At 38.8% G+C, this 18,797-nt stretch overlaps 1 protein-coding gene across 1 annotated transcript in view; it reads left to right on the forward strand.

The window, feature by feature from the left end:
* LOC140076401 (EF-hand calcium-binding domain-containing protein 6-like) overlaps positions 1 to 18,797 on the forward strand; it is an 80,457-nt gene that overhangs the window by 35,030 nt on the left and 26,630 nt on the right. Inside the window, exons 7-13 of the mRNA XM_072122933.1 lie at positions 560 to 697; positions 1,705 to 1,805; positions 3,550 to 3,701; positions 4,223 to 4,419; positions 5,795 to 5,902; positions 8,041 to 8,106; positions 13,155 to 13,265. Coding sequence (XP_071979034.1) covers positions 560 to 697; positions 1,705 to 1,805; positions 3,550 to 3,701; positions 4,223 to 4,419; positions 5,795 to 5,902; positions 8,041 to 8,106; positions 13,155 to 13,265 — 873 coding nt within the window. The remainder of the gene's footprint in view (positions 1 to 559; positions 698 to 1,704; positions 1,806 to 3,549; positions 3,702 to 4,222; positions 4,420 to 5,794; positions 5,903 to 8,040; positions 8,107 to 13,154; positions 13,266 to 18,797) is intronic.

An 18,797-nucleotide genomic window follows, 5' to 3' on the forward strand; every position in this document is an offset into this window, starting at 1 on the left:
GTCCTGCTCCTCCTCCTACTTTTACTTAATTTCAGGTTTGGGCATCACAAACTGCATCTGTAAAACTGAATGTGTGACTGCACCCTTAGGAGCAGATTCCATCAAAAATACCAGGCAACATGATGCAAACGAGATGACCCCGATTATTGTCATTATATTTTGAATTGCATAGGATATCGATGTAAGGTAGGGATTAATGGAACCCCATAAACTGGGAAATATCTACCTAGGTTTCCTTTAAGTAACACTATTAGGCAACCTTAATTCTGTGGTGCAAAAGTACTTTATTCACATCAATACTGTTAAGCATTACTGTATAATGTCCACCATGCTGCTTTTGAGTGAGAAGGAGTTATGGATCCTTTAAAGCTGCAGGAAGAGATGATTGTGTTTCATCAGTAAAATAGCAATTTCCAATTTTGTGTCAATGTTGAGCAAGTTCTTTCTAGACAAAGCAGTAATAAGCTTTTAATCATTCAACAGACAAAGAAAAGTTAAGGCATTTATGGGTTTTTATATTGAACTTTTATCAGCCTCCAGTTTTTGTTATTAAATCTAGGTATTCAGAACTAACAGAAGTAATAGCAAAGATAAAACCTGATGGTTCTACAAGGATCCTCCCTCCCGAGTTCAGAGATATCCTGGGACAGCTTGGAATCTCAATGGAAGAAGAAGAGTTTATTAAACTTTGTAAAAGGTTGTGATTTTTTTGTTTTATTCCTTCCCTTTGCACTTAATAAACACTTAAGAAATCTAAAGCTTCTAGGAATCCTATAGAAACAAGTATCTTATGAGGAATATGAGATTCCCAACTTTGCTCTATATGTAATTTAGTTAAGACTAAACACAAATATCACTCACAAAAGTCTCCTGCTGGTGAAACTACTAAAAATAAATGCACCTAAAGAGATAACCAATATCGATCCTATCTTAACCCCTTACCGACATGGCGTGTGCGGGTGCATGAAGAGGGCTCACGGGCCGAGCCCTCTCCATAGCCGGTAGGCCTTTGCTGCATATTGCAGCAAAGGCTTACCAGTAACACCCGCGATCGGTTCCTGCTAATTGCCGGTGGTGGCTTCATAAAGATGGCGGCGCATGGGCGGCGCCATCTTTCCGAGGGTCGTCGCTCCCCGTGCCCCCAAGACTGCTTTGCGTTAACCGATTCATTACAATGTGCTATCAGCTATCAGTACACGGCATGGAATATTAAATACCACCATTTTGAAGTGTAATTTGTTACACAGAAAATAAGCTGTCACGCAGCTCTGTACATGGAAAAATAAAAAAGTTATAGATTTTTGACGGTGGGGAGTGAAAAATGGAAAAGCAAAAACGAAAAAGGGCTGCGGCAGGAAGGGGTTAATCAATCATGGTGTGGGTGGGCAAAACATTCATCAATTCATGGTCAGTCCTTTATTTGGACAAGTTGTGTGGACTACTTGTTTCCAACATCCTAAGAATCTTATAGCCAACTGTAATCCATTCACCATTTCTTCTGTTCCTATGACTTCCGATGGATCTTTGAGCAGGATCCATAGCACTTAAGTTTAATGAATCTTTTAACCTATATAGTCATGAAACTATTTACTAGTTTATGAGAATTAGCTATTGCATGGACATTTTCTCATTGTTATTAAGTGTTGAAATTGTATTGAAATTGTAATTTTAATTGGTCAAGTTGTTTTTGTACCCATACATCAGATATGACGTGGATGGAACCGGTGTTATTAAGGCGGATTACCTGCTGAAAAGACTTGAAAAGGAGATTCGGAATCAGACTTCAAGCAAGGCAAAAAGTAAAGGTAAGAAGACAAAAAGTAAGGGATCTTCTGGAAACAGTCATAAGAACTATCATGGCAATGGATTTCTTTACGATTTAAAGGAGTTGTCCACTTTCATCAAATAATCGATATGGTTTGTGTAATGAAAAGTTGTACAGTTTTCCAATATACTTTATGTATCAATTCCTCAGAGATTTCTAGATCTCTGCTTGCTGTCTTTCTATAGAAAGTTTTTGTGCACCTGCATGACCATCACCATGGACACATTTCTATTCACTGAAAGTAAACATAGAAGTTTTCTATAGAATAACAGCAAGCAGAGATGTGGAAAATCACAAAGAATTCATATATACACTCACCGGCCACTTTATTAGGTACACCATGCTAGTAACAGGTTGGACCCCCTTTTGCCTTCAGAACTGCCTCAATTCTTCGTGGCATAGATACAACAAGGTGCTGGAAGCATTCCTCAGAGATTTTGGTCCATATTGACATGATGGCATCACACAGTTGCCGCAGATTTGTCGGCTGCACATCCATGATGCGAATCTCCTGTTCCACCACATCCCAAAGATGCTCTATTGGATTGAGATCTGGTGACTGTGGAGGCCATTTGAGTACAGTGAACTCATTGTCATGTTCAAGAAACCAGTCTGCCCATTCTCTGACCTCTGGCATCAACAAGGCATTTCCACCCACAGAACTGCCGCTCACTGGATGTTTTTTCTTTTTCGGACCATTCTCTGTAAACCCTAGAGATGGTTGTGCGTGAAAATCCCAGTAGATCAGCAGTTTCTGAAATACTCAGACCAGCCCTTCTGGCACCAACAACCATGCCACGTTCAAAGGCACTAAAATCACCTTTCTTCCCCATACTGATGCTCGGTTTGAACTGCAGGAGATTGTCTTGACCATGTCTACATGCCTAAATGCACTGAGTTGCCGCCATGTGATTGGCTGATTAGAAATTAAGTGTTAACGAGCAGTTGGACAGGTGTACCTAATAAAGTGGCCGGTGAGTGTATATATATATATATATATTGGAAAATTGTATAACTTTTAATTACACAAACAACATCAATTATTTGCTGAAAGTGGACGACTCCTTTAACGAACCTTTGGCAAATGTATTGGACATGAAGGAGAGCCTGTCGTGCTATATATAATAAAATGACTAATAATGTATAAAACATTTTGTGGGCTTTGATATATTCTCATTCACTTTCATTAAGCTTGTTGTTGTGACAGATAAAACAGTTATAAATAATAATCCTTATTTATATAGCGCCATCATATTCTGTAGCACTTTGCAAGTCATAGGGGACATATACAAAAAATATACATTATAGAGTACAAACAGTCATATGGACCAATAGGAGAGAGGGCCCTGCTCACAAGAGCTTACAGTCTATGATGTGTGTATGGATCCTGTGTGAGGGCAAAAAACATCAAGACTGAATTCACTGTGTGTTCGTCGATAGTAACTGTGCATAGCACCTTGTTCTCTCATAGTAGCACTATGGCAATACAATATGACATGTGTTGGAACATGCTACCATTTTCTTTATGAATTCCATGACATCAGAAAAAAAAACCTCTTTGTAAAAACAAGAATGAATCAAAGTTTATTATAGTAACATAAAAGACAATAGATATATTATATAGATATATTGGAAAATAATTGAGTATTCTTAGGATTGACTGCATTTATTGTCAATCATTATTGTCTCTTGACCTGTCTATGTTTCATTATAAACCACTACAGCTCCAGTTGTACAATCCAGAGAGATGTCTCGAGCTGAACTAGAACGGAAAGCCTCGCTCAACATTGAGAAGTGGCTGAAAGACAAATTCAGAGAAGGATTCCGGAGCATGAAGGAAGAATTTGAAAGGCATGATCCGCAAAGAATTGGTAAGGTGGGTAGAACGATTTCATATAAAAATACTGACCTACTTCTATGGTAACTGTATTAGAGATAGAGCAGAAACTAGTGTATATCCAGAACTACCTACATATGCAGAGGCAGGAGATGTGAAATGACACCACAATTCCGGTACATTTTGCTCAGTAAGTTTCTCCAGTGCCTGGAATTGATGGTACAGATGGTAGCCAGATTCCATTGTGATCTTTGTAATGCTTAAATGGGTTTTCTGTCCCCCAGTGCTCCATTCACTTTAATAGGTCCTTCAAATTATTGTGGAAGTGGGAAAGCCTGTTTTAAGACATTGTTGGTTTTTGTAAAATCAAGGCAATGCATTAACCTTTTAATGATCACTAAGGGGTTAAAGCATTCCCTAATGTTAGAGATCTTTTACAAATCCTGGACAATTACTTTAAAGGGGCTTTCCCACTTCTCTGATGATTTGGAAGTCCTATTAAAGTGGATGGAGAACTGGAAATATGTACAAATTAAATAGACTCTTTTCTATGTGTGAAGGTTGAAAAAGATGATTTTCTGGCAGTCCTGGAAATGTTTGACCTGAAACTTAAAGATGAACACTTGAATCTGTTCCTGGCAAGATGTGGACTTGAGAACTCTGTGACAGGAATAAGTTACATAGACCTTCTAAGAAATTTCCAAGACCGCAGTGAGAAAGGCATCACTCACAAGATACTCTCAGACCCAAACCACAGGTAAGCAGGTCACAACCATCCAAATGGCATATAGATGTTATCCATTTGCCATCCGCTTTTTTTACAGAAGCATTGACTTTTATAGAGGTCCATGGTCCACATGTGAGAAAACAATAGTGCATGCTGCACCACCTGCGGGGCAGTCACTTGCTACAAAGCAGGACCTCACACTTCCAAATAATGGGGCACATTTACTTAGCCATCCGCTGGAGTTCATCGAAAGTGCATCGAAATGCCGCGATTCACTTGGATCGTGCACCCAATATCGTGCATGTGTCGCTTCCCTGCTCAGGTCCAACAAAGTTAACCTTCTATTTTAGGGTGCATTTAAGTGCTTAGGCTTTTGACACAATTTGAAAGTTAAATCCCGCGCTCAGTCCAAATCAGTTGGATTGTCCGACGGCACTCCCCCCCCGATCGCATGCGCCGAAATCCCAGCGCAGACACTAGTTAATTACCTGTCCAAGCCGGGTAATCCCCAGAAAAGACGAACAGTCCGACAAAAATGAGCAGCACGACCCTTAGTAAAGTGACCCCAGTGTCTCTTAACATCGAATGTCAGTATGGGTGTTATACATGGCATGGAGAACCCACTTAACCTCATATGTTAATACTGGAATAACCTAATATATTACTAGTGGATGGGACTATGGCTATAGCTCGTGCATCTAGAGGGTGCAGCATTACTCTAAAGGGTTTGGCTTTGCAGAATTGACATGGGAATTGGTCCAGTATCCAAAAAAAATATATGCCAAAATGTTGTCTCATATTTGTGGTGTAACTTAAGCCAACAAATAGGAGGTGTAATATTACACAAGACAGTGATTGATACTTGTACTTTTACATTGTTTATCTTATGTTCTCCACGTAGATTCTTGATATTCAGTTTTTCACATTTTTGTGAATTACAGTGTTACTTGAAGTATTTACAAATTTGTCCACTGGGTGGCGCTGAAGACTGCAGTGTATTACACAAATCTGTGGACCTTGATAGTTAATTTTTGCAAACAGCATAGAAATAAATTTAGTTTCTATATTGAATTATGTGTAGCAATGTAGAATAATGTAACATAAGAAACATATGATCTTTTTTGTACACTATTGTGGGCACTGGAAGTGTAACTGGGTTTCACCAAGGTTTATGTTCACTGATTGCATCCTTAACATATAAGGGATTGCGATGACAATTTTAGACATTTTTTGGCTGCAGGTTAGTAAGGGGGTGATTCTACTGATAACTGCACATGAACAATTTTATTTCTAGTTGATCTTTGCAGGCCCTCGTGTCTGTTCTTGGGGGTATAATGAATATATCTTTGTGTTTTCATCTGTCGGTGGTGCTTCTAACACCATTTAAATTGTTCCTAAATTACAGATTCCATCGTGAAGGAGCCATAAGTCCATCTTCTACCCTAACCGCAGTGGAAGCAAGACTCGCAAACCTCTTCCAGTCAGACTTCTTGGCCCTGCTGGCAACCTTTGAGTACGTCTGTTGATAAGAATTACATACACAAGCAGGGAAAATACTAGACCTAGCTAAAATATGAAATTCAATGTTCTTTTAATTTTTGCTCATTAATGTACACTCTCTCCCCCCCCCCCCCATCTTTACAGAAAAAGAAAAAAAAATTAAATATCACATGGTGATAAGTATTCAGACCTGGTCAGTATTGAGTAGAAGCAGCTTTTGAGATACTACAGCCATGAGTCTTCTAGGGAATGACGCAACAAGTTTTTCACACCTATTTGGGGATCGATCCTCTGCCATTCATCCTTGTAGATTCTTTCCAGTTGGTAGAAGCCATTCTCAAGTCTCTCCAGAGATGCTCAAGTGGGTTTAGGTCAGGGTTCTGGCCGGGCCAGTCACCGAGTTGTTCTGAAGCCTCTTCTTTGTTATTTTTGGTGTGTGCTTAGGGTCATTGTCTTGTTGGAAGGTGAACCTTCGGCCCAGTGTGAGGTCCAGAGCACTCTGGAAGAGGTTTATAGGATATCTCTGTACTTGGCCGCATTCATCTTTCTTTCAATTACAACCAGTCATCCTGTTCCTGCAGCTAGAAAACACCCTCATAGCACGATGCTGTCAACACCATGTTTCATTGTTGGGATTGTATTTGGCAGATTATGAGCAGTGCCTGGTTTTCTCCACATATACTGCTTAGAATTAACACCAAAAAGTTCAATCTTAGTCTCATCAGACCAGAGAATCTTATTTCTCATAGTTTGTGAGCCCTTCATGTGTTTTTTTGCAAACTGTATGCGGCTTTCATATGTCTTGCACTGAGGAGAGGCTTCTGTCGGCACACTCTGCCATAAAGTCCCAACTGCTGGAGGGCTGCAGTGATAGGTGACTTTGTGGAAATTTCTCCCATCTCCCTACTGCATCTCTGGAGCACAGACACAGTGATCTTGGGGTTCTTCTTTATACCTATCACCAAAGCTCTCAGGATTGCTTTGTTTGGCTGGACGGCCAGGTCAAGGAAGAGTTATGGTCATCCCAAAATTCTTCTATTTAAGGATTATGAACGCCACTGTGTTCTTAGGAACCTTCAGTACTGCAGAAATTATTTTGTAACCTTGGTCAGATCTGTGCCTCGTCTCAATTCTGTCTTGGGCAGTTCCTTAAACCTCATGATTCTCATGTGCTCTGACATGCCATGTGAGCTGTAAGGTCTTATATAGACAGGTATGTGCCTTTCCTAATCAAGTTCAATCCATTTAATTAAACACAACTGGACTCCATTGAAGCAGTAGAACCATCTCAAAGAGAATCTGAAGGAGATGGACAGCATGTAAGTTAAATATGAGTGCCACAGCAAAGGATCTGAATACTTATGACCATGTGATATTTCAGTTTTTCTTATAAAATAAATTGACAAAAATTTCTACATTTCATTATTTTTCTGTCAACATGAGAAGCAGAGGTACACCAATGAGCAAAAAATTGACTTTTTTGATCTTACCAATTGGCTGCAATGAAACAAAGAGCTAAACATGTAAAGGGGTCTTAATACTTTCTGTATCTGTATATATATATATATATATATATATATATATATATATATATATATACCTTTATCTTTCTATATGTTATAGTGTGCCCTCTTGTGGACATTATGTTGATAGCAGTAGACACTTATACATTCTCCATCCACTGCAAATGCAGAGATGAAGCAGCCGACCTAGGTTCAGAGATCCACGTATCATAAGTCATTTATTATACTGATTTCTTGTGATAGGGAAACCTTTAGGCACCCTTAGCAAAGGGGAGCCAGCTGCCCATGAACTTATTTATAGTTACGCTTCTAGGTTTCTAATTAAATTATTGTAAAATTATGACAACTTGCTTTTGAAAATAGAAAGGTTCACCTGCATCCAGTAGAAACAGTAACTCTTCATATTACATTGTGGATCTAGTTTTGGAAGTTCACTAATGTCAGGACACATCAGAACCTGTTCATATTCTAGTTTCTACCTACAGTTTGATGTCTATTACTTTTGTAGATGAGTGTATGAGGGCTGAATGTTACAGTTATATATTGCATTTATGCTCTTTCTGTTCTAAAAGTAATATAATATAGCAATTCTTGTCTAATATCTTATTATTGTTATTATATTTTTTAGGAAAATTGATAAATTCAAAAGAAATGTTATAAGCCAACAGGAATTTCGAGCAGCCATAGAGAGCAGGTATATATCCGCTTATGCTATGTGCCTTAAACATGAATCCAATGACATATAAGCCATTCATCTCTCCTCACTGCATCGTGCGTCCTAATGTCTTTCCAAACTTGTAAAATACAGCTGATTTTCTTTACAGGAACAGGGACACTGTCACCAGATTCTACCCCATTAAACTACCGTATATACTCGAGTATAAGCCGACCCAAGTATAAGCCGAGGCCCCTAATTTTACCACAAAAACCTGGTAAAATTAGTATTCTTTTTACTCAGGTATAAGCCGAGTTTGGGTTTTCAGCACATTTTGTTGTGCTGAAAAACTAGGCTTAAACTCGAGTATATATGGTACCAGCCAAGAGTTCCCTTTTTCATGTGAAATCTTGCCCATAAAAAATAGAATTTCCAAAGTAGTGAAAATGAGCAGAGAAGAGTCATATTCCGCCTTACATGAGTCACTTTTAGCAGTGAGATCATAATTGAAGCAGCATCAGTAGAGCAAATTTAAGTTTAATAAAATTAGGGTTAGAAAAACAGACTTATAAAATCGTATAAAAACTTGTGAAGTTGTCCTTTGTTAACACGTTTCAGGGATATACCCCTTTCTCAAAACCATAGGACTAAAAATATATAGAAAGACCTATAACCCCTTTAACCCCTACGATGCATTGGTCATATGAATGGTTACTTTCACTTTTTAGTGAATTTCCCAGCTCCCAAATATATACTATTACAAAATAATTTCATTCCCTAGTGTAAGAATTTTAGACAGTGGTACATTTAATCTTAAATTACTTATTCAAGCTTCCTAGGCAACGGTACCCGGTTTCCCCAGAGCCCACCGCAAAGCAGGCCCAGCTTTGTTCGCGGTGGCGGCCAAGGCGAGGTACAGAGACGTTGAGCAGAATCGTAGTCAGGGACAGGCAGGAGGTCAGGACTGGTAGCAAAGGATCAGAGTCGGGGGGGAAAAAGCAAAAGATGAGGGCAGGCCGCAAAGGAGCGTAGTCAGGAATTCAACGGGAATTCAGAACACAAGCTCAGGGCATCAGGAACAAAGTTTTCTCCAAGGCACAAGGCACAAAGATCCGGCAGGAGACTCAGGAAGGGGCTGGGAATATAACAGAATTGGCAGCGGGCCAGCGGCAATTATCGGCGTGCTGGCCCTTTAAATCTCCAGAAGCCAGCACGTGCACCAGACTGCCGGAGTCATCGCTGGATCGAGGTAAGGTGAGCACAGCTGCAGGGGGCCGGGGGCACGGAGAGGAGCATAGGTGCGCCTGCGACCTGGGACGTCAGTCACAGGAACACCCCTGACAAAAAGTAATAAACAAAAACACATAAACATAAAACACATTGGGGGTCATTTTTAATCTCTTTTCAAACGTAAAGCTGGCAGTGTTTTTTTCCCCTTGCCGTGCCTCTTGTATCTTATTCATGAAGTGTCAGCTCCACAATTTTGGTTGTTTTCTAACATTCCCAACTTGTTCTGTTTTTGAGCTTGAAATTGTGTCGCTGCTCACCATCACTTTTCCGGTGCTTCTATTTTGGCAACTGGTGTTGTGGCACAATTTTTGGCGCACAAATAGAGCAGCTAAATGCTGGTCTAGGGAGTTCTATTTTACCTTCGTGAAAGTGGAGGCAGTTCTTAATCTTTGGATTTGTGTGCTAAATCATTAATCCCTTGCGCCACAAATGTAAATCACACTTAAAATTATAGCACACTTTCACCTGCACCCAGATTAATAAATCCCCCCCCCCCCATTAAGTTTCCCAACATCCGACAATGACCATTCTATATAAAAATAAGTATTTTAATATGACAGTGCAGTGAAAGCTAAAATAAAATGATGCAACTGCATCTGGGTGGTTTTTTCAATTCTGTGGCATGTGGAATTTTTTTCCAGCTTCCAGCACATTACATGAAATACTGGGAAAGTTGGTATCCCCACTGATCACAAGAATGGGACCCCCAGCAATCCAGAGAACCAATAAATCCAAAAGTCCCATTCTCGCTAAAGGGTGGAGCAGCAGGATGAGCATGCACCCTGACACTTAATTCAACTGTATGGTAGGGTTGTGGAGCACAGCTCTCGGGTATTTCCAGTCACTGTCTATGTGAGTATGAGAAGTTAACTGAGTGCTCTGCTTTGCAATTTTCGGCACTCCCATACTATGTAATAGAGCGGCCAGACAAGCATGAGGCCACCTATTAGTGAGAACGGGACCCCTATTTTTCAGACTGCTGGGGGGTAAAGTAAAATAAAAGTCTAAGATATAAAGCATAATACAGCCTATCTGCTTTGCCTAGTGCTTTGTTGATGGTACACAGAGCACATATAACATTGTTCTTTTGCACCCATCTTACATGCTTTCACAGCCCATATCCTATCATAAATCTTATAAATATGTGATTACTCTAGCAATCATGATATCGGCTATACTGTAAAGCGATCCCATAATAGTCCCATACAAGTGAATGGGAAGCTAGTTGAACACTTGGGTCACATGTGGGCTCCTGTTCCCGTGATCACCGGTGGTCAGACCCTCAGTTATCAGACGCCGATCCTCTGTCATGTTAAAGGACACATGCCGATACTGGAAATAACTTTCTTCAAGGACTTTCTAATACATTCTAATCCATTATCCAGGTGTTTGGAGTTTGCTTTTATGGCAAAAATTACTCATCAGATTTTGAGACTCTCAAATACAATACTATACATTGTCTTCAAGCGATTAGATTATTCGTCTTTAAAGCGTCATACCTGTATACCTGTATACACACAGTGAGTATGTTACACAGGTTGATGGTGCTTGTTGAGTTTGTATAGGTTGATATAATATCAGTGTGTTTAACTTAATATTACTGGGTATCTGAACCCCCTCCCTCATCATCTTCCCACTGCTCCTGTGCCTTCCTTTACACTGTCTCACAACCTCTGTCGCCTTGATTCCCACTATTGTCTCCTAATCCCATCATTGTCTCAATGTTCCATCACTGTCTCCCATTCAGCCCTCATGCAGAACAGCCATTGTTGGAGTGTGGACGACTGACATAAAAATGAAAGTTTTATAGGGATGCTGTGGTCATTCATAGTAAAGCCTGTTGTATGTTAAGCACATGTCTGACTAGTTTCCTAGTTCAGCTGCCCCAATGCCACCAATACACTGGGACACCTTGAATATGCATAGTTTAAAGGGACAAATAGCTGTGGGAGAATGGTGTGGTTCCCAAGTGGCTGAGCCATTCAATTACTGATGGATGGGAATATATGTATATTCTAATATTCTAGTATATATCATTTATACCAAATTGTCTTATCTTTTATTAACTATTTCATTTATATACAGAGAAAAAAATGTGTTATTTTGTATATTTTTCGCATTGGTTTCCTTATACTTTAGTATCTCCATCAGTGTCCATCGGAATCTGCGATGACATTCCATTTCTTTTTAATTTTTCCACTAATATATATACAATGTCATTCCTTTTTAGTGATTCTGGGGGATTTGTTTTGTTGTTATCAATTTTCCATTCACTCGCACATAGTTTAGTAGGGTCCTTGGTAGATCCAATAGTGTAACATGCTGTATAGGACAGAACAATTTTTCCTAGTAATTGTGGCTTCTATGAGTTAAAGTGCAAATGTATACAACAGTGAGAGGTAAGCCAAATATTACTATCATTTTGTAGGCATTGGTATAAGTCACGCCTTTTATTCTCTTTTAGGTGAATTTTTCGAACTTACTCGAATTCTATTAAGGCATTGCACAGTGTATATTTCTTCCTAAATGTGTGAGGAGAATAACATAAAGCCATCATTTATGATGTAGTTCTCATTTCTATGATCATTTAAAAATGTAAACAATTTGATAAATGTGAATATTCTAAATTCTGGTAAATTTTCTTTCTTATATTGTTATATTATACTTTATGTTAATATGGCCGCATCATGGCTCCACGTCTGAGCAGCTGTCTTGTCTGAGTTCTCTATATCCTCACGTTCTAGAAATGGGAGTTTTCCAATGCAGAATATGACTTGTCCTCATTTCATACGTCTCTAAAGGTTAATGCATCTAACCTTTAAAGAGCTGTGTGCACCGATATAATTGCATTAAGTATATTACCATATTTTATTGTGAAGGGCTATATACCCTGTATGTACAATATAAGGACAGAAAGAATTGCCTTTTATATGCTAATCAGCTGTGATATACATAACTTTACAGGACATTTAAGTAAGTGGCCTATTTAGTCCTGAGAAAGACATTTATGTCTAAAGCCATGACAGGGAATCTTTCTGTATTTCTTACAAAGGTCTATTTTATTTACATAAATCTGTCAGAGTGATGAACAGTCTGCACGCTGAGCTGAATGCTTACTTTTGGCATAGTGTTCTTTACCCTTACAACAAGTAAAGGAACTTACCGCTATTCCCATCCCCTCTGCAACCTTCTTCCATCAGAAGTCAGCTGTCCATTATCAGCCTCTCCACGTAATGAATGAAGCCTTGTTCATCATTATTTTCTTAAATCATCCTGATTTATTCCTGTGTTTTAGGGATTATGCTTAAATTGTGCTCCGGGGATGAAAACACTTATTTGCTATTGAATGCATACAACCACTTTTGGAATATATGTATGCCAGGTTTCTTTTTTTACAATATGCTTTCCAAATTCACTTCTTTTTCTCATGAAAAGCAATGTTTTTGTACATGTCCTTTCATGCCAACCAGGGCGAGTGAAAAGCCTTTTGAAGTGCGAGCTTGTTTAAGCAATACCACTGTTTTAGCCTAATGAATACGGGCTTACAGAGAGGACAATCCGACATGGCTCTGTATGCTGGTATTTCATCTGGCCAAGCTCTCCGTCAGGATTTTGGGTTTGAAATTCTTTCACTGATGAAAAACCTGATTAACCTCTGATATTCACGTGTGCGCTCTCTGACTGTTTGAGGGGCAACGAGGTGACAAAGAGTTAATGGCAACCATATGCTTGGATTATTAAGGGAGCCTTCCAGCCAAACAAGCTCTGTGATTGACTGGCACTGACTTCTGTTTCAGGTTCGACGTGGAGATTACTGATGAAGACTTTGAACAGCTACTTGACAGAATCCCCCTTGACGGAGATGGGAACATCAGATACCCTCACTTCATGGCGATGTTTGATTCTGGGTAATTAATGTCTGTAGTCGGTCTATTCTTTACAGCTAGTTTGAGCTTAGAATACACTAGTCACAATCATTTACACCCAATTCAGAGGCATATAGTAGTGTCATAGGCCACAAAAAAGAATTTATTATACCGGTATTCTGATTTGTGGCCTACATGGCTACACATCTCTCACATCTCTTTTTATAATGTTGAATTTTACATGGTTGAATATTAAATCATTTAAATTTCTGCACACTAAATTCAACCAAAGTAAAGATAATTTAATATTTTCAAACAAAATACATATTTATCCTATCCTATGATGCAGGGGTATCTGCAAATATTTTAGTTATTATTTTTCCTGTAATTCAATTCAAACCCATATATACAATAGAGTCATTACAAACAGATTGAAATTTTTCCAATCAGAATAATTAACCCAAAACATCTGTAAAGGCTTCCTAATGATTTGAAAAGTCTGGTTCAGTGGGTAAAACAATCATGGGGAAGACTGCAGACTTGAGAAATGTCCAGTCAGTGACACACTCCATAAGGAGAGTAAGCAACAAAAGGTCATTGCTAAAGAAAAAGGTACACAAGCAATCAGGATAACCGCAGCCTTGATAGGATTGTTGAGAAAAGACCATTCAAAAATGTATCAGTGCTTCAAGAGCCACCGCACATAGAAATATCCAGGACATGAGCTACAAGTGTCACATGAGTTGCTCCTGACCAATAGAAAGCCCCAGAAGCTTCTTACTTAGGCCAAGGAGAAAAAGAACTGGACTGTTGCTCAGTGTCCAAGGTGTTAATTTTACATAAAAGTACATTTTCATTCCATTTTGAAATCAAGGTCCCAGGGTCTGTAGGGAGATTGGAGAGGTACAATCCAAGCTTCTTGTGGTCTGGGGTGAAGTTTTCACAATCAGTGATGGTTTGGGGGACCATGTCATCTGCTGGAGTAGGTCCACTGTGTTTTATGAAGACCAAAGTCAGCGCAACTGTCTTCCAATAGAGCACTTCATGCTTCCCTTCACCAACAAGCTTTTTGGAGATGGGATTTTTATTTTCCAGCAGGACTTGGCTACTGACCACACTGGCAAACGTTGATTGGCCAACAAACTCCCCTGCTCTTAATTATTCAAATTTTTGGAGATAATGGGGCACATTTATTAAGGACCTTGAGTGAGTCTTCTGTTGGACTTTGCAAGCAAGCAGTTTGCAAATGAAAGAATGTGTAAAGTCCAACAGAAAACAAAAGTCCGACAGAAGTGTGTCACACTCCCCATGTTAAAGGTACACCAAAAAAAAGTTGGTGCGCTCTGCCGAGGCAGTACAGGGAGCGGCAGATTCATGCAGAACAGGTGCTACAGAGCCTGAATCCGGTACTCTCTGCACACTACACAGGCAACTGCACATAGTACAGACTGCATTGTTTCTAGTACATGTGCCCCAATGACTTTTTGGTTTTTCTGTAAGCAATAATCATCAACATTAACATAAATAAACACTTAGATAAGTTCAATTTAATATATAAGTTTCACTTTTTGAATTGGATTACTGAGAAAAAAACCTTTTTGCTGATATTCTTATTTATTTAGAAGCCCTTCTATGTGTTTACAAAGTAACTTGACATTTTTAGGACACCCTTTTAGTTGATAAACCTAAAGGAAAATGACATCTCTCAATATACCAGCAAGTAATGGCTAAGGGAATCTATATTTTAGCCTATGTTTAGAACATGGCAGCCATCTTGTAAACCCCTATATTGTATGAGGTGGTCCAGAATTTCTACAGAAATTGATTGAACACAGAAATCTGCAACAATAACTCGGAACATTCCCTGTAATACACACAGCCATTTGATGTGTTGTCCATGGTGCTGAACACAGAGCTGAAGGGGCTGGATGCAAACCATGAACTTGCATGAGAATCGTTGGAGTTGGTGACGTTTAATCCACAAGCAGAGTCACAATTTTGCAGTAATCACTTTCTGAGAAAATTCAAGTCATCTTTGATATGCTACATGGCCACATTCTCTTTGGAAAAACTCTCCATTGATCCAATATGGCGACTTTCCAGTTGGTAGACATATTCTGGACAAAGCCTTAAAGATTACCCATTACTTGTTTGGGTGTTCAGATATGAAATATTCCCTTCTGTTTCTGCAATGAAAGGGTGTCCTGGGACTTTTGACTCACCCTTTATGTATATCAGCTTTAAAAACACATAATGGAATATCACAGTGTATGAAGGATGTATGAAGAGGTTGGGTCCACAAAAGTGTCTAATGCTGCAGGGTAAATCAGTCCTAGTATAAGACTATTTGGCCATACTCTGCACCTCTTATTAGTTGGCTTACTTTACGCCAGAAAGTTAGGACACAATTCTGTCGGGATCTTTTTTTGGCACAAGGCCACGCCCCTTTGTTAGGCCCCTTTTGTCAAGCTAGTCATAGGAGAGACAAAAAACTGTCTAAAATCCTTTATAAATGTGGTGCAGACAGTTTTATAGTGCAAACTACGGCAGAATTCTGCCATGGACAGATTAATAAATCTCCCTCTATGTTTTTGCTGCTTTCTGGCTTGGATCGTCACCCACGGGGTGTCATAGGGGATGGGGGAGCTGGGAGTCTCTCAGGGCTCTACTGACATGTGACGTAATACTATGTCACATGCCGGGTGCAGGTGCAAATGAGAGGGCTTAAGTGCTGTGCCCTCTCCATAGCCGGTAAGTCTTTGCTGCATATTGCAGAAAAGGCTTACTGGTAACACCTGTGGTCAGTGCTAGCATCGATCGCAAGTGTTAGCCCGCTGATCGCCGCCAACTTAAAAAAAAGGCGGCGCCATCTTGGCGAGGATCGCCATCTTGACGGCCGCCATCTTGGCAAGGATCGTTGCTCCCCGTGATGTCATTGGGGAGCAGTGATCCATATGCATGACAACCTCAGGACTTCCAAAGACCCAAGGCTGTCTCGTTTTAACCCTTTCATTACATTCATTGTAATGAATGAGGTGGAAAATCCTCATATACTGCCATACTGTAGTATGTCAATATATGATAGGATTGATCAAACAACCTAGGGTTAAAGTACCCTAGGGAGTCTAAAATAGTAAAAATAAAAATAAAAAAAAGTTTAAAAAAAATTATAATTTAAAAAAATCTAAAAATTCAAATCGCCCCCTTTCCCTAGAACTGAAACAGTATAAATAATAAACACATTAGGTATCGCCACCTGCGAAAATGCCAGATCTATCAAAATATAATGGTATTTCACTGCATTTAACCCCGTAATGGAAAATAGTAATTTGAAAATGGCACTTTTTTTCAATTTTAAAAAATATGAAAATTTCTATAAAAAGTGATCAAAAGGTCGTACAGTCCTGAAAATAGTAGCATTGAAAATGTCATCAAAATTCCCAAAAAAGGACACCACCCACATCTCTGTACAGTATAAAAAAGTTATTAGCAGCACAATATGTCAAAATAATTTTTTTTTGTACAGGATTTAATTTTTGTAAATGAAAACATTATAAAACCTATACAGATTTGGTATCCCCGTAATCATACCAACCCAAAGAATAAAGTAAAAATGTCATTTGGAGCGCACAGTGAAATCCGTAAAAAATCCAAGCCCACAAGAAAACAAATACGGTTTTTAACTAATTTCACTGCATTTGGAGATTTTTCCGCTTCCCAGTACACACCATGGAATATTAAATTGCACAATTTTGAAGTGCAATTTGTTACGCAGAAAACAAGCCTTTGGCCAATCATAGCAATGGCTAGTTGCTTGGGGCGTCAATTTGCCAGATTGGCTGTTCGGCCACATAACCGGCGAAATTTCCGGGTCAGGCAGTTGAACCCGTATGCGGAACCTGAACCCGACCATTGGTTCCACTCATCGATAATTTAGAACTATTATATCTCTGTATGCACACTAATATAGGAGAGGGTGTCAACGACTTGTATGACTTCCCACTGGACTTCTGATGACTGAATATATTACTAGTTCTACCGCCAGAAGTACATATCATTCTGCTCAGTTTCTCCTGCTCTGTAACATTGTATGATAAGTTCCTTTTGAACACAACTTCATCATTTTACCATTTTCTGCATGGAAAGTTCTCTTTGTGGAAGATACTATATATTTGTGGGATAGCTTCATTAGTAAGCTTATATATTTTATACGTGTATATCAGCAGAATAGTATCCTTTTACCATAGCTCTAGATTGCTTGTGGTGGCTGTATACACAGACTGAATGGAGTTGAAGTTATGGAAACAGAAATTCAACAGCATATGGAAGAATTATTCTATGTGGTATAATTATTCATTTTCAGTAAATGTAGAGATCTCTATATACTGCAGCAAGATCCATTGTGAAACCAAGGAGGTTTCCAATTGTTGTATTTCCTAACATCTCCATCAGACATGGCAATATATCCAATTAGGGACAACAGGCTAATGGAAGAGCTATGGTATGATCTACTGGAAATCAGTCGACTTTATAGTATCGGTTGACTATAAATGGTCATTGTAAAGATTCTTTCCTCCCCTACCGGAATATTTATCTTATCTTATTAATATCTGGTCTATTTACCTTCTTGTTCTAGAATAGAGATTATCATATGGATTTGTTGATTTGTAGATTTGGTACAAATCGGCCTATTTTACAGCACCAAATCTGAATATTGTAAGCTTCTCATTGGACAGATCATTTAAAATGGCAGCTACTACAATCATCCATAAGCTTAGCGTAAAGATTAAAATTTAAGGTTAATGCTAACCCTTACACTCTAACAAATTGTGTGTTTGAGAGGGCTACAGGGGGTTAGATAACAATTTCCAGGACGAGCAGAATAACATTGGTTCGACCTGATTCTATTTGGAATCAAAACATTTGAAAAATTTGGTAAAGCTTCAACTAATTCAACTAACCTTGAATGATCGATTCATCTTTATTCTAGAACAATTTTGGCTTCATATGTTTGCGCCTATTGATTTCCAATAGTTTCTTTTCCAAATTCTTTTCCTCACCTGTTAGAAACAGAACTTTAACTTGTGGTTAGTTTGTCAATAAGTTGAGTTGTATAACATAACATACTGTAAAAAATTATTATCTGAAATGTGTACCTATTTTGTAAAAGATTGTGTGTTTCAGTTTTTTTAAACACTTTTCATTTATATTTTATAACTATTTGACCATAAAGGAGTGACAGCCAATGCTAGGTCTCCAATTTTCTAGTGACAACTGAACTAATACACTTTAGCATTTTTAACAAGTAGCGATCCTCTCTTTCTTTAACCAAAAATAGAGCGAAACCCAATCTTCAATGTGAACATAGCCTTATTTATATTACTTGTGTTAACATTGTCAACTTTGTCATCATTGTGTATTCTGCAAATCCTGCCAATATGCCTGTACACTTGTTCTAACGCCCCTTTCTGTGTAGTATATTTGCTCTTTTTGTGATGGAGAACAGAAGTAAAATGTTGACTCAGGGGTTTTCAGGAATGATGGACGGCTGGTATTTGAATAGCCACTGCATGT

Source organism: Engystomops pustulosus, chromosome 1 (genome assembly GCF_040894005.1).
Source record: "Engystomops pustulosus chromosome 1, aEngPut4.maternal, whole genome shotgun sequence".
Classification (NCBI taxonomy): Eukaryota; Metazoa; Chordata; class Amphibia; order Anura; family Leptodactylidae; genus Engystomops; species Engystomops pustulosus.